Source organism: Anthonomus grandis, chromosome 7 (assembly GCF_022605725.1).
Source record: "Anthonomus grandis grandis chromosome 7, icAntGran1.3, whole genome shotgun sequence".
Classification (NCBI taxonomy): Eukaryota; Metazoa; Arthropoda; class Insecta; order Coleoptera; family Curculionidae; genus Anthonomus; species Anthonomus grandis.
This window is the reverse complement of record NC_065552.1, coordinates 193,606-207,959: the sequence shown is the minus strand read 5'-3', so window position 1 is coordinate 207,959 and position 14,354 is coordinate 193,606. Positions and strand designations below refer to the sequence as shown.

At 32.2% G+C, this 14,354-nt stretch overlaps 2 protein-coding genes across 7 annotated transcripts in view; both read left to right on the top strand.

The window, feature by feature from the left end:
- The window catches only part of LOC126738915 (nuclear receptor coactivator 3), a 139,879-nt gene that overhangs the window by 57,900 nt on the left and 67,625 nt on the right, over positions 1 to 14,354 (top strand). The gene's annotated exons all lie outside the window — the stretch shown is intronic.
- Positions 6,254 to 6,976, top strand: LOC126738918 (uncharacterized). Its single transcript, XM_050444403.1, has 2 exons — positions 6,254 to 6,509; positions 6,579 to 6,976. Exons 1-2 carry the CDS (start codon positions 6,383 to 6,385, stop codon positions 6,887 to 6,889), a joined length of 438 nt encoding a protein of 145 aa, XP_050300360.1. The 5' UTR covers positions 6,254 to 6,382; the 3' UTR covers positions 6,890 to 6,976.

Below are 14,354 nucleotides of genomic sequence, written 5' to 3'. Positions count from 1 at the left end.
AATGATTGGCGGAATATTTCCGGAAATAACCGAAAATAAAGATTAGAGCATAATAAATGACTATTTCATAACAAAACACTCAAAAGTGCCTTATGTATGTATAATAATATATCGGCTAATTGATTATTTTATAAGTACTTTAATGCTTTAATTTTTTCATATAGTAGATGTTTCTCCAAAATGATAATTTTATTTCAAAAAAATGCTACAACTAATTTAATAACTTTTCATTTGGACCACCTGTATAAAATTACTCTTCATATTATGTAATTTTAATCTAGGATGTCATGAATATATAAAAAAGGGCCTCGGAAACTTGATTTAACTGTCCTTTGTTTTTTATTAGCTTTATACATTAAATAAAACGTGTTTAAAACATTTTAAGAAACGCTGAAATAAGTGTCAGGTCAAATTGCCCAGAGAATATTTGTACAAATTTTCAAAATTGTACCTAATTAGGTTTCTGAGGTATGAACATTTTGTACCAATTTAAAAAAAAAAACGTTTTTGAAAATCCTGTACATATTTGGAGAAAATACTGAAATTGTCCAAAGATTTGCTTGTTTCAGCATTGGTCAATGTTTTACCATTGTGAATCACGGCACACGAATTAGTCTTCAGTTGTTTCAAAATCTATCAAACGTGAAAAGTTGATACGTGAGGTGTCATTTTATTCGAAATATGTTTTACGAGTCTCTTTAAAAAGGCATGAAAAACAGGTGAACACGTGACTTACAACATTGCCAAATTGATGGAATAGAAGGGAGAGATATAGACTGATTTCAATAATTTAATACACACCCCACAAAAATTATCGCATCACTTATTATTTCTTAAATATTTTAAATTTTTTGCCTGTTTTTTTAAATTTTATTGATATTGATAATTACATCACCAAATAATACGACTTTTGCAACATTTTTTTTAAATCAGTTCAATCTACAGAGGACAAACATTTTGATTCACCAAAACATACAAAAATCAAAAAAATTGTACAAAACATGTATACAAAAAAAATGAACTTTATTTAAGCCAATGAATTTCTAATAGCGTGTGTTACCGCCCCTGGCTCTAATTACAGCTTCCATTCGTCTTCGAAGGCTTCTAAACAGGTTCTGGAGGTATTCTTGCGGCACGTTTGCCCAGAAGTCAAAAAGAACATTTTGAAGATCATCTAGTGTTCTTATTGGTGCTGAATGTTGCTGAATTTGCCATCCTATATAGATGGTCCCAGACATGTTCTATCGGATTAAGGTCCGGGTTACAGTACCGAGCAAAACAAAAGAAACTTTTTTTTATTTTTAAATTTATTTTATTAAAGTTAACTAAAATGTTTTTATCCTATAATACTACACCAAACTAGATAATAAAAATAAAACATAAACAATATAATTCTACTTATTATAAAGCCATATGTAAATTAATTAAAAAAAAAAACAGGGAGCAAAAATAGAAAAACACATATTTAAAGAAAATATATAATAACAACAAATTAATATTTAGTTGCATATCCCTTATTTTTAATAACTGCAAGGCATCTCCTTTTCATAGATTCAATCAGATTCCCTAAGGTCTCCTTGGGTACAGAGTGCCATGCAGCTTCAACTGCTTCAAACAACTCGTCTCCATTTTTAAATTTTTCGGGATATTCCTTACGATTTTTTTTGTCTACTAAATCCCATAGATTCTCTATGGGATTAAGGTCAGGACTCTGAGCTGGCCACTTAACAACAGTTATTTTTTTGTCCTCAAAAAATGTTTTTATTTATTTATTTAAAATTTTATTAATATATTAGCTGTATGCTTCGGATCATTGTCGTGTTGAAACCTCCATTCCAATGGCATGTTTTCCTCTGCATATGGCAACATATTATCAGTTAATATTTCTAAATATTTAAACCGATCCATAATCCCATCAATTTTGACAATGGCGCCCATTTCCATACCAGAGAAACAACCCCACACTTGTACATTTCCCCTTCCATGCTTAATAGTGCCCAAAGTATACTTTGGATCAACTCTTTTATTTTTAGGACCCCTGACCCATAAAATACCATCAGAAAAAAATAAATTAAACTTACTTTCATCCGAAAATAATACTGTATTCCATCTTGCTTCTGACCAGTTTAAATGGTCATGTGCTAATTGAAGTCAGGGCGGTTCGATTCTTCTTCGAAATGAAGGGTTTCTTGGATGGTTTTCTTGTCGGCAAGCCACTGTCCCTTAAACGTCTTCGAACTGTATGGACACTAATATTTACATCGTCTAGTTGAGATTTTATATCCACTGCTGTGTTAAATGGATTTTTAAGAGCTAAGGATTTAATCTTCTCGTCAACTCTAGACGTCGTTTTTCTAGGTCTACCAGTTTTAGGTGGATTTATTAATGAGTTCCTAATGCGGTGTAACTTTATGGTTTTGGAAACGACTGAGCGGTTTAATCCTAACTGCTTAGCAATGATTGCTTGCTTAACACCCGATTGATATTTTGATATTATCAACTGTTTTATACATAACGCCAAAGTAATACCTCGATGCATATTTACAGGTTATTCTTTATTAATTAACAAAATATTATTGTGTATTGCTTTCAATAAGCAAACATAAACTAAGAACTTTAAAAATGTTTCTCTACTTTTGCTCCTCATAAAATAAAGATAAGCAAATAGATTGTTTTTTTTGCAAGAATTTATAAATACCAACTATGTTTTTGCATTCCTTTGAACCTAAAGAAATAATGTGAGTATTTATTTATTGGCAATAGTTGATTACTCTGGCTTTATATTTATTAAATAAAATGTTTCTCCACTTTTGCTCGGTACTGTACATGCAGGCCAATTTAGGGTGGGTATCTCGACCTCTTCTAAGTATTGCCAAACAGCTCTAGCAGCGTGTGGACGAACATCATCATGCATTAGCACAGAATTATCACCGATATATGGCATATAGGGCATTACATGGGGTTCTAGGATATCGGTTATGTACCTGTCAGCATTTAGTCTTCCATCATTCACTGGTACTAGCTCCGTGCGACCCTTAAAAGAAATTCCTCCCCAAACCATGATAGAGCCACCACCAAAGCTTTCCGTTTGACAAAAATTAACCTGATCGTGCCGTTCACCACGTCGCCTATATACTGGTACACGCCTATCTGATGAATATACAGGGAGTTCTGTTGATCATGTTACAAACTTCTAGGGCAGATAGAAAACGTCAAAAGAAAAACAAAAGTTCATATAAACATGGGTCCGGAAAAGCTTCCTCAGGGAGCTAGAGCTCTTTGAAAATAACCTTTAAAAACTAGTTTTTTTTTAATAGCTCCGGAATTACTTTAGCTACCGCAACCAATTTTGGGAGGTAAATTATTGTTAGTACGTTTATTCTTTTGAACTTACTAAATAAAAAAAATATTTACCAGGGGCTTCAGAATCTGGGGGGAATTTGGTAAATTTAGACCCATTTCTTTAAAACTTTAATTTCTGCCCGTGTGGGCATTAGATTATGATGTTCCTATGCTTTTTACATAAAAAAGGTGGCGTAAATAAAAAATAAATGTTTAAAAAAGTTAAGGAAGCAACTTATTAAATTGGTACTTAAATTAATTAACTGTCACTTTAATTACCTTGAGGCATAACATGTTTAAATGATTTTAAGTGTAAACTGCGGAAAATCTAAGGGTGTCAAATCTGGTGAGCGCGCTGGCCAGGTGACAGGGCCTCCGCGGCCAATCCAGCGCCTTCCAAAATTCGCGGACAATAAGTGAAAAATGAGCTGGCGCTCCATCGTGTTTTAGTCATAATTTTTGTCGTATATTTAGGGGCAGATCATCTAATAGTTCTGGCAATACATTTCTTAAAAAATTTAAATAAATATTTTCCGTTAAACGAGGAGGCAACATAATTGGACCAATTAAGCGTTCTCCAACAATGCCGGCCCACATATTGACCGAAAACTTATGTTGATAGCTCCTAAAGTGAATACCATACGGGTTTTCCTCACTCCACACATGATTATTCTTAGAATTAAAAATGCCTTCTTTTGTAAATAAAGGCTCGTCAGTAAAAAGGACATATTTTGGAAATTGAAATTCTTCTGTACACCGGTCAAGAAACCACTGGCAAAAATTCACGCGGGGCATAAAATCACTGGGTCCTAATGATTGCACCTTTTGCAGGTGGTAGCGCCGAAGAAGCTGTTCATTAAGAACGTTCCATATCCTAACATGATTTACATGCATCGCATCAGCTACTGTTCGAGTACTTACTGATGGGTTATCTTCAGATCGCTGAAGCACTTCTTCCTCAAAATCCGGGATTCCGTAGTCGAGAAGCAGCTCTACCATTACACCGAACTTCCCCATAAATTAAAAGCATATCGGCGTATTTAGCAAAAGTGTAATCTTCCATTACTTAACCGTAATAAAAAGGGAATTAATATCATGTAAAAAATACTGACAGTGGCAATGAATTAGCATTATTATTATTATTAAAATAATTAATTCAGGTGCTGTATCTTAGTTTGGTTTTAGTCAATTTCCGTAAAAAACGGTGATATTTACCGACTTTTACTAAGAGCACTTTTTTTATGTAAAAAGCATAGGAACATCTAATGCTCAAACGGGCAGAATAAAGTCTTAAAGAAATGGGCCTAAATTTACCAAATACCCCCCTGATTCTGAAGCCCCTGGTAAATATTTTTTTTATTTAGTAGGTTCAAAAGAATAAACGTACCAACAATAATTTATCTCCCAAAATTGGTTGCGGTAGCTAAAGTAGTTCCGGAGCTATTAAAAAAACTAGTTTTTAATGGTTATTTTCAAAGAGCTCTAGCTCCCTGAGGAAACTTTTCCGGACCCATGTTTATATAAACTTTTGTTTTTCTTTTGACGTTTGCTATCTGCCCTAGAAGTTTGTAACATGATCAACGGAACACCCTGTAGACAAAATCTTGATTCATCCGTGAATAAAAAATTGGACCAATCTTGAATATTCCAATTTGTGTGTTCCCTTGCAATCTTGCTACTCGATGTTCTTTGGTAAGACGTGGACCTCTAGCTGGCACTCTGGCTCGTAAACCTGCTTCTCTCAGCCTATTTCTTAGGCTTATTCGGACATTACGAGCAGCCAACAGATCTGTTTGCAGTCTTCTAGAGGTGCTATGTCTAATTCTTAAAGCCGTTAACTTTTTGCGGCCTTGTCCGGGTCGTCTGGATAGTTGTCCTGTTTCTTGGTAGCGATTAACAACTCTGGATATGGTGCTTTGTTGAACTCCCATTATCCGAGCGACGTATCTTTGACTGCGGCCATCTTCTCTGAGCGCAAGGATTCTAGCGGCTTCTTCATTAGTCACATGTCTTGTTAAACGTTCAGGAACATCCATTATTAAAAATAAATTTAAATTTTCACTTTAGAATAACAATATTTGCTTAGAACGTTGTCGATCTCAATGCATTCGCCTTCAAAATATGTCGCACTCAAAAAAATATGTAAGAAATTTTTTGTCCATGATAAGAAACCAGAAATATCTTTTAAGTTGATACATATATGGATTGTCCCAAAAAATATTAAAAATATCTTAAAATACTAGTGATTACTAGTTATTAAAAATACTAATTCTGGTTATATATAAATTATTTATTTATTAAAAATGCAAAAATTAGCCGGGCAGCAGCAGCAGCAGCGAGGCTTTCACTTTCCGCCGTTTTTGGTACAAGGTCGCTGCCGCCGCCGGTGCTTCCACCATTCGTCCGTAATTACGATTATCGTTTCCTTTCTGTAAATGCCCACAACAGCGTTGTTACGCACAATCAAAAAAAACTCCCAAGAGAGACGATTTTTTCTTGGTTAATTCTAAATCAAAATTTAGAGTTACGAGAGGTACAGGGTAGCCGTCAGTATAGTTTTTTCAGTTTTTTTTTTTTGATATGTCCGATTTCCACTAAGGGTGTCGATAATTTTGATATTGTAAATAAAAACTTGAAAATATTCAGGGTTGTGCCAAAAATCAACGATAAGCCGAAAACAGGCAGTAGACCAAGTGCTCAGGTATTCAAAAAAAAATATTTAAAAAACCTATTTTGAGTACTTTTAAAATTATACGTATTCATAGAAAACCGAAAAAAAATTACAGCTCCTATTGATCTTTTTAGTACTGTGGTTACAAATTTTTGAAATTTTTTTTAATGTAACCTTGAATAACCCTTCAATAAATTACAAAATTTTGTAGACAAAGCTAATAAGTAGTACATTTTTTTTGTCTTTGAAGAGACCTACACATTTGTGTACACTGTGAATCAGAAAAGTAAAATTACAAGGTAAATTTAATTGTACTTTTTTCTTTTTTATATTAGTTAATAGTGAAATATTATAAAATCCTCGTTTATAATGAGCCGAAATCGCCCGCTAACAGATAAAGAATTATTAGATTTAATAGAAGCCAGATTATCGGACATTGAAGGACTCAGTGACGGCGAATTCAATGAAGATGATGGCTTTGATTTTGATCCTGAAGGTATATTACTTGGAACTAGTATATTATATAATGATAATGTGCGTAGCATATATACTTTTTATCTTGCAGAATTACAAGCAATGAACGATGAGGAGGAAGAGGCTGAACCTGTTCCCAGCACACCTGTAACTCAACAACGTGAAGAGACTGAGCAGCTAGAACAAGCAGAACCTAAACCTGTTCCCAACATAATGGCAAAAACTCTACAAAAGTCGAAGAAATCCAATATAGAAGACTATTTGGAAAACAATGGTCTTTCAAAGAAGAAGGATATATTCTGGCGAAAAAATTTACAGTATATCACTCCACCGATAAAGTGGCACGTTAGAGAAGAAGAACCAGTAGTTCAGCTAGAAAGCCCAGCGTTTTTTTTTCTGTAATTATTTTGCAGATATTTTCCAACCCATGATGGAATATACAAATTTTTACGCTGTTCAGCAACAAACCCGCTTTGTTCCTACGACGGTTGAAGAACTAAAAACGTTTGTAGGAATACATATCATCATGGGTAATCTACATTACCCAAGAATTAAGTTATACTGGGACCATATATTACAAATTCCATTGATTTCCAATAATATGACTGTTAACAGGTTTTATAAATTGCGACAACATATTCACTTCGTGAATATTCACGAAAAACCGGACAACAGTGACAGATTTTGGAAGGTGCGTCCATTATATGATGCAATTGGGAGAAGATGCCTTTCCCTTCCATTGGAATCAAAATTGTGTGTGGACGAGCAAATGGTGCCGTTCGAAGGCAGTTTGAACGTCAAGCAATACGTCAAAAACAAACTCAAACCATAGGGAATTAAGATTTTTGCGCTATGTGGCAGCAGTGGCATCTTGTATGATTTTATAATATATTATTATGAAAATGTAAATACGTTAATTATTCTGCTAGTTTTTGTACAATTTTATTAGTATTGTGTAGTTAAAGTTGATTCATAGGGTTTCTTTAGGGTTCTACTTACGTTTGGTTTATTATTTTCATCTATAGTGTTTAGTTTTTAGGTAGTTCATCTTGTTTGAGAGCCCCATTTTGGCCCCAATTTAGGTTATTTAGGTTATATTATTGTAAATCCCTGTAGTTCTAATTTTCTAGAATTTGTATACTTGCTTGCTTTGACTGTCAGTATTCTCCTAAAATTATTGGTCTCTTTGGGCAAAAACAATGAAGATAATTCTAAATATTTCGAAACTGTTCCATCGGGTTTTAAAAAGGACGCGCTTCGTGACAAATCATTCAGTTTTAATTGTTTAGTCAGTTTTTACCTTGGAAACAATTAAACGACAGTCAAAGCGAGTTAGGTTAGTGTTTTTGACGTTGACAATAAAAGTGTGTTCCCAAATTTCGTTACAATATCAAGGATCTACTACTGAACTTGACCCACAGCAACTTGATGTATTTGGTTCGGGTGCTGCAGTGGTACTAAAATTATCTGAACGAATCTCACACCCTAGAGTACAGTTACATTTTGACAACTATTTTTCAAATATAACTTACTTCAGTACCTTAGAAATAGGCAAATATATACAACGTGCACAGCAAGAGCTGAAAGATTTAAAAATCCGCCATTTTCGTCCGATAAGGTTATGAAAATAAAAGATCGAGGTTGTTCCGAAGAAATTATTAGCGAGGATGGGGAAGTCATAATGACAAAATGGTACTACAACCGGCCAGTTGTAATGGCATCAATTTATATGGGAGTTGGTGATAAAGACCAGTGCCGGCGATGGGATAAAATAAGGGAAGGACTATATTTACGTTTCAAGACCACAAGTAATAAATAACTACAACTCTAACATGGGGGGTGTTGACAAGATGGATTTCCTTATTATCTTGTATCGGACATTTATTAGGTCTAAAAAGTGGACTCTGAGAATGTTTGCTCATGCCATAGATATGGCATGCGTAAACGGCTGGTTGGAATATAAAGAAAAAGCTGCCAACTTGGGTATGGCTAAGAATGATGTCCTAGATTTGCTTCACTTTAGAGCCTATGTTGCTGAGGTTTTAATCTTGGCAGGAAAAACATCTACTAGGAAGAGGGGGCGACCAGCAGCTGATAGTCCGGGTCCTTCAACGAGCAAACCGTTAAAAGTAAGACCAGAAATTAGATTAGACCATTTGCCATCCATTGATGAAAAAGACTTTGCATCTAGGTGTAAAGTACCAGGCTGTAAAGGCAGTCAAGAATTTTATGCCAAAAATGTAACGTTCACCTGTGCCTTACAAAATAAAACAACTGTTTTGCAATATATCATACAAAGTATTTTTTTGTTTTAATTTATCTTGTATACCATTGACTACCAATGTACACAAATGTATACATAAAAACAAACAAAAAAATAAAAAAACTGTTTACGTTAAAAATTTTCAAAAAAATTAAAGAGTTGATTTACAAAGAATCAAATTTTTCTTTTAAAAAATTAAAATTCATGAGCGAAAGGGTTAAGATGTAACCGGTATACGCCCATTGAATATATATTAAATGTTCTGAGTATGTCGTCTGTAAAGCAAAGGGTTATATTTAATGTATATCTGTTTATCTTTAAATTAAAATATAGTTTGTTACTGCGTTGCGATAAACTAAAGGTATATGAACATATCCATAATAGTTATCACACAAAAAATCGTATATAGCTTTAATTTTAGTAAATTGGTGCAACTCAATTCAATTGCTTACTCAGTTTTATATACAAAGGATAATCAGAATTATTGTTCCGTTTTATTTATTATAACTTAGATTTTAAACTTTATTTTATTTATGTGGCTTATTTATTTTTTCTTTAATTTAGTCAGGTAGTGCTTCTCTTAGTTCTTCCCTTTCTAGTTATTTGTAAATGTAACCACTTTATTGTACCTAATATTAATTATAATTTTTTGTTATTATACATAACTTCTATGCTAAATAAATGCTTTATTAGGTATGATTTTATTGCGAAAAACAGCCCGTGGGGGGAAAGTCCTGAAAAGTGGTATGCGAGAGAGAGTGAGAGGGAAAAGAAACTCCCGGGAAACCGAATCAATACTAAAAAGGGTTGAAGTGAAGTCGCGTCGTCTGCGAGACGAATTTGACGTCACGAGGGAGATTTTGCGCGATACATTCCCGAATCAGTTGGTTCCTTAATTGATTAATTCTATTATAATAATAATAATCATGACGTCAAAAAAAAGAATTAAGTAAGTCATATTCAGACACTGGTCTTTAGTATGTAGTAACAGATATATGATTTATGAAGTTTCATATTCGATTAATGTGCCTTAGTATATATTTTTTCTTCCATATTTAAACTATAAACACAAAAAAGCCAATAATGCAAGATTTTTATTATTATTATTGCTACAAGTTAAAAGCCTGTAGGTATGTTACTCTGTGATAAAGCCAAAGTTTTAAAAAGAAGAAGATGTCGATCAAATAATTTTTGCGTTACGTAAGCCGTTGGCTAGGTTTACATTGAAGGTTGCAATCTATTTACGAAAGAAACCAATGCGTTTTTGCGTGGAGCTTTTTGACATCTATTTGACAACTATTTATAAGAAAGAAAGAAAGAAAATGTGTTATATTACGTAAGACAACAAAATCTTGTGTACAAGCCTCCTAAAAACTAAAAAATTCCAAATTCACTTTAAATTTCAAATTTCAAACAAACATAACATCTAAAACACTTTACCATAAAATTTACACACATTACCAAAATTAATTATAACAAAACAGATTGGGAAAAAAAGCATCTTTTTGATAAATTTGATTAAAAAATAAGTAAAGCTGTCAATAAGACAGAATTTAGAAAAAGTAAATTAAATTATTTAATGGGAAACAAAACTAAAACATTAAAGTGATGTCAGAGCACAGGTTAAAAGGTAATATTAAAAAAAAATTAAGGCTGTAATATGCCCTGAATAATAAAAGTGATTATAATTCCTTTTTGAATTTCTTAATTTCTAAAATTTGTCTGATACATAGATGAACATGGTTGTAAATTTTTTTGCTAAGGTATATAAGTGAGTTCTTGGTGAGGGACGATGTAGGGATTGGTAAGGGAAAATCGTTAACCTGGCGAGTCATATGACCAGTGTTAGAGGGAGGTTTAGGACATTTATGAATAAGAGTAGCTGTTTCTAAGATAAAAAGAGAAAAAAGAGTTAGGATTTTTTGAGATATAAAGAGAGGTTTACAACAATCTCTTAACCCAGCGGAACATAGGTATCTAACTGCCTTTTTTTGAATCACAAAAATTATGTTTAATAATCCCTTGTTGCTTAAACCACAAAAAGGCAAGCCATAACGAAGGTGGGACTCAATAAGAGAAAAGTACACTGAACGTGCAACTACCTCTTCCAGCTCATTCCCCGCCATTCTTACTGCAAAGCATCCAGAGGATAATTTTGATGCAAGATTTAGGATATGATGTTCGAAGCGAAGGCGACCATCAATGGTAAATACCAAGGAACTTACAGCTTTCTTTGTATTACAGGGGGGAGTTTTCACTAAACATAAGGCCCTGAACGTCACACTTAAATCCCATAATAAAGGTTTTGCCCACATTAAATACAAGTTTGTTTGCAGCACACCACTCCGATAAAATCTTAAGATCCTTAAAAACCTGGGCTCTAACATTATCAGAATCTCTATGATTCCATAAAATGGTGGTATCATCAGCAAACTGAACCACTTTGCCCTGCAGTTTTAATGAACCCAAATCATTTACATAGAGAAAAAATAATAGTACACTGATATAACACTGAACCCTGAGTTACTTCAGTTTTAAGGGATCTGGAATCGGATAAACATCCAGATACTGTATAATTCTTTGGGTACAATTAGACAGATAGGATTTCAGCCTTTACAATGCCACACCTCTAAAGCCATAATTATTGAGTTTAGACAGCAGTATTCCATGATCTAAACAATCAAATGTCTTGGATAAATCGCAAAACACTGCCGCCGCGGACTTTCCAGAATTCAAGGACACATAGACACTCTCCAAAAAGCTGAAAACAGCGTCATGAGTCCCAATAACATAAGCAATAACAATCTTCATAAATAATATCTATTTCAATAATTAATCAAATTTAATTTTACACAATATTGAATTATATCATAAAACAGTTACCTAAGACTTATCTTAAGACATTCTTACCAAAGGAAAGTTCTGGTAATAATTCATTTTACAGTATGGAATAGAAAAAAAGGAAATTATGATTTTTAAATCCAGGTGCAGGTACATTAAACATAATTTTAGAAAAAATTTTTGGAGAATTTGATAAGTTGTTATAATAATCTGAGATAATGCTAAAATATCTATAAGTTCAAGTTCTGTTAACATGAAATCGGGCTAATGAATAGTTGTGGTCCGCAATTCAAAAACAAGATTTATTACAATCATAAAAACCTTAAAAATTTATTCTGATTTAAGAAAACTACAAATAGCTTAGAAATACATACATACAATCATAATTATATTATTCAAAAGCAAAAGGTTTTCAACTTAGTTCCTATTTAAAGAGAGTTGATTTTTAGGCATAAGTCAAATATATATTAAAGCAATAATCAGATTTATGATAAAAATACCATACACTAAAGAAACACTAGTATATATAGACTAAATAGAAAAAAATGCATCTTGCAATAATGCCACCTTAAGTAATCCCAGACACACTGTTTCTCAGTGACACATTTATTATTTTAGTAGGATGTGAATATTATTTTTTCGTTTCTGTTATTTCACTGAAGAGTACTGTCATGAATATTAATGCATACCCACAATCCTTAAAGTACAATTGTGTATTCAAGAAATTTAAGTCTATAAATTTATAAAGTGTATTTTGGAGTTATGTTACTAATTATAAATGTATGTATAAATATTTTTTAGTTCTGATTGCAGTTGTAAAGGAATTGTGTATTATTTTTTCTAAGACCGATTACTCAATAAATTTGATTTGATTTGATTAATTTTATTAATGACATTGATATCTTTTCAATGATTGCGATGCAAAATTTTTTAAAATGTGAGGCCATTTTCTCTTTCTCCTTTAATTTTTTCTGTCTCAATTTATGATAAGTTAATTTTATAGTCAAAATAAATAATGGAACAAAATCAAAGTAAATGAAACAAAACTTTTTTAGAGTTACAATAAATTCTTTAAATTTGCCTACCTACTTTACGGGAACAATAATTAACAAAAAGTGAGAAATTAAAATTAAGAAAAAGTATGCACTAATCCAATTTAAAGCGTCGTATAAGAAATGGAGGCAGACAATTTGAACATTTGTTGCGACTTAAATAATCTTTTATTTCATTTATTTTGACTGTAAAATTAACTTAGCTTAGAGTAGCGACGTACATTTAACTATGTACTAAAAAAATTAAAAATACACACCTATTGAAGCAATAATCTAGCAAGTATCTTATACCATTTTGAAATCTAAATTAGATACGCCAACTTTTGAAATCACTTGCCAAGCAGTCAAGTAATTTTCTTTTTCAGGACAGTTAGTTAAATTTGGGAAATGACGGTCAAAAGACACAATTTTCAACACAAGTTGCGCAAAAATCTGATAATTTCTTAAAAATATGAACAGTTGTGTTTGAATTTAGTTTTGTAATTTATCGAAAGGTTTTTTAGGGTTACATTAAAAAAAAAAATGTTAAGAAATTCGAAAATTTGTAGCCACAGTACTAAAACGGTCAACAGGAGGTGTCAATTTTTTTCGGTTTTTCTATGAATGCCTATAATTTTAAAAGTACTCAAGATACATTTTTTTAGTATTTTTTTGAATCCCTGAGCACCTGGTCTATTGCCCTTTTTCGGCTTATCGTTGACTGTTGGGACACCTTGTATATGAAAAAAACACTGGGAGAACCAAGTATTTAAGTGATGATTATTTAAGGATTTAATGATAAAAATTGCTTTTTATCAGCAACATAAGTATTGGGTAATAAAAATGGCTTTATGGTTCTCATCAAAGTAGTTGTAATTCTTTTATCATATCACCAACTTTAGAATTATTCATTGAAGGACTATAGTCCTTTAGTTCATAATCATTCCCTAATTTATTGAAACATTGCTTTGATGCCACTCTGATGGAATTTGTCTTGGCATTAGTGCATGATGTAATTTTCTTTAGCTCTGCTGCATACAGAATTGCTGTTAGGTGGCTACTTCTTGAAGACCAATGAGTTGTATAGATAGTTTTTGGCCAGAAATCCCCCTTCAAAATATTTAATCACCGTCAAGGTTAAAATATGCTTTATTATCTGAAGAATACAAAATTCCTATAAAGCTTTTACATATTATAAAAAAAGTAAATATTATTATGCTTTTTTTATAATATGATGGAAACGTTATAGAATATGTATTATTACAAAATAAAACTTATTTCAGAGAGAGAATAAAATTACAATACAACTAAAAATTATCCACACTATAATAGGCTCTTATGAGTAATAACTTTTTAACTCTTTTTAGGAATTGGCTATAATTACTTATTCTTTTAATGGAAATAGGAAGATGATTAAACAATTTCTTGCTAAAGTAAATAATAGAATGATAACTCATGTTACTCATAGAAGATCTAGTTATAGGAAGGTTTCTTTTAAATGTAGACAACGAGTAACAATAGTGTTTTGAGAAGTAATTGCTGTGGATAACTTTTTATGCACTAAACAAACAGATTCAAGTATAAATATTGATGATAAGGTTAACATTTTTCCAGAGATAAAATATGTTTTACAAGAATCTCTATATCCAATATTGCAGAGGTATCTTAGGGCGCGCTTTTGCAAACTAAAGATAGTTCGAAACAAGTTTATAAGCACTTTGGTGTAAAAACT